At 42.5% G+C, this 2,332-nt stretch overlaps 1 protein-coding gene across 2 annotated transcripts in view; it reads right to left on the minus strand.

Moving 5' to 3' along the window:
- The window catches only part of kiaa1024 (KIAA1024 ortholog), a 22,833-nt gene that overhangs the window by 17,687 nt on the left and 2,814 nt on the right, over positions 1-2,332 (minus strand). For both annotated transcript variants that reach the window (XM_015392775.1, XM_015392774.1), the window contains exon 2: positions 609-2,039. In XM_015392775.1, coding sequence (XP_015248261.1) covers positions 609-2,039 — 1,431 coding nt within the window. The remainder of the gene's footprint in view (positions 1-608; positions 2,040-2,332) is intronic.

Consider the following 2,332-nt stretch of genomic DNA (forward strand, 5'->3'; position numbering starts at 1 on the left):
GGAGAGGGAAGTCTGGGCCTCCCTTCTTAAGCTGCTGCCCCCGCGACCCGACCCCGGATAAGCGGAGGAAGATGGATGGATGGATGGAAGAGCAAATGATTAAACACAGCAGTCTGTTCGTTAAGTTTGGATTGACATGAATCTATATCATATAACAACTGCAGCAGTTTCATGATTGGAGTTATATGGCAAACATTTATCTACATTTGTGATTTTTGGAAAACTGTCCTTTAAATTTCATCTCATGCTATTTCTTATAAGAAGGTGACAGTTACTGTTTTATTCGGGTCAAATACTTAAATTGAGGGTGCACTGCAAAAATCTAAAGTGTCATTTTTTATTAAAATAAGTGCATTTCTTCTTGAATTGACGAGGTAAGTGAGACACTTTGCCAATGGAACAAGACAATTTACATTTAAAATGAGAAAAAACAATTGCATTGTCTTATTTCTAGTGCATATTATCTAATTATCCTATTTTAAGAATAAAAATACTGATTCCATTAGCAGATCATGTTTTTTACCTTCTCAGATTAAGGGGAAATACAATTAATTTAAGACATTTTGACATCTTTCTAGAGGTTTTTTGCAGTTTAAAGTTTTGTTTACCTCTTTAGCTTTCCAATGCCTGTCCTTGCTATCATCATTGTCCATGTTCCTGTCTCCATGGCGACACGAGATGGACACAGCTCTCAAGGTGCGAGGAGAATTGCTCATGCTGGCTACCTTTGATTCAGTAGCACTGCTCTCCTCAACATGTGATCTTGAAAGCCTCTGAGCATAAAGGCTCCTTTTCAGAGCTCTTATTCTGAGACTGTCGCTGTTTCCTTCATCCGACTGACCCTCTCCAGGTTCCCCACTTCCTGCTCTCATGCTGTGACCAATGGTGTGGCATGAGTAAAGATGGGCTGAGAGGAGAGCGTCAGAATGCGGATGATGCTGAGGTGCTGATTTGTCGCAGGTAGAACCAGACACAGCACCTGTGTTCTTCCCTGGTTTCTTGGTGGTCTCCGGTTCCTGGATGTTCTGATCCAGTTTGTTGAGTTTAGAGAGAACCTGGGACATCTCCATACGGACCCCAGAAAGAGTCTCAAGTTTTTTCTCTATCTCTGCAATTCTCATCACCAGTTTGCTGACACTTAGTTTCAACTCGTCATCTGTGTTTTCCTGCAGATGGAGCAAACGGTCCAGCTTGGACCTGTCCAGCCCGCTGCCGTGCTCAGGGGAGCTGTCGCCCTCCGATTTCAGCGTTAACTGAGACAGGGAGCCATTACTGTTCTGACACGATGGCTGGACCACCCCCAGAGAGTCACAGGTGCTCATGTCGTCCAGAAAACGGAAGATGTCACTGATGTCATCACTGATAATCTTTTCCTCTGAGTGTTTCGGCTCCTGTCTGTCCCTGCAGGAGAACTTGGATGGGTAGTTCCTGGTGGTTTTTGGATCAGCCTGCTCCGTTTGAGTTCCAACACTAGAGGAGACGTCTGTCCCCTGAAAGGATCCCCCGCTCCAGTTTTTCTCTCTGAGCTTTTTGCCTGCAGAGCATCTTGCCACCAAGGAAACATCGCTGGTTTTTATGCCGTTATATTTTTTGGTAAAGTTGGGAGAATCTATAACCTTTTCCTTTGAGTTAGAAAAGAATTGTTCATTTTTATTAGGGCTTCTGCTGATGCTGTAAAGAATATTTCCTTTCTGTTGTTTACTCCTTTTATTAGAAACATCAGAATCATCTTCCATATTCAGACTAAGGCTCTTCAGTGGCCACACTGGTTGTTTCACAGCTTCAGTTACGTTCTTGCTCCTGGTGACATGCTTTAATGCTGGCATTGGTCCAAAGTAGGTGGATGTTTGTAAATCCTCCAGGCTTTCATGCTTCACCCTCAATTTGTCCTTCATAGGATAGTTGAATGCAGGATCCATATACGGGTTACTGTAGGACAATTCAAAACTGTGGTTGAAATATGGAGCCGGTTTGCGCAAATAGACCCTTTGGCAGCTGTCTCCAGTTTTGCTTTTTTGATGACATTCACTGGTGGGAACCTGCAAAAACACACAGAAAGGTCGAGTTAGATTTATGAGATACTGCTGAACAAATACATCAAAAACTCTACAGTAGATGAAGATCACAAACCCAAACAGAATAAAAGGTTCCCCTCCCTGATCTGACCAGCCTTTTAACTTTCATTTAACCCAGTTCTCTTCATCCCAAAGGATAGTTTCACTTTAGCAGATCATTATCAGATAGTGTAGTTTGAGGCGGGAACATTATACTTTAAGCTTTACTATATGGCCCATTTACTGATTTAATGCATGATTCAAAAAACTTCTCCTCC

The sequence above is a fragment of the Cyprinodon variegatus genome, unplaced genomic scaffold, assembly GCF_000732505.1.
Source record: "Cyprinodon variegatus isolate N-32 unplaced genomic scaffold, C_variegatus-1.0 Scaffold606, whole genome shotgun sequence".
NCBI classification, from domain to species: Eukaryota; Metazoa; Chordata; class Actinopteri; order Cyprinodontiformes; family Cyprinodontidae; genus Cyprinodon; species Cyprinodon variegatus.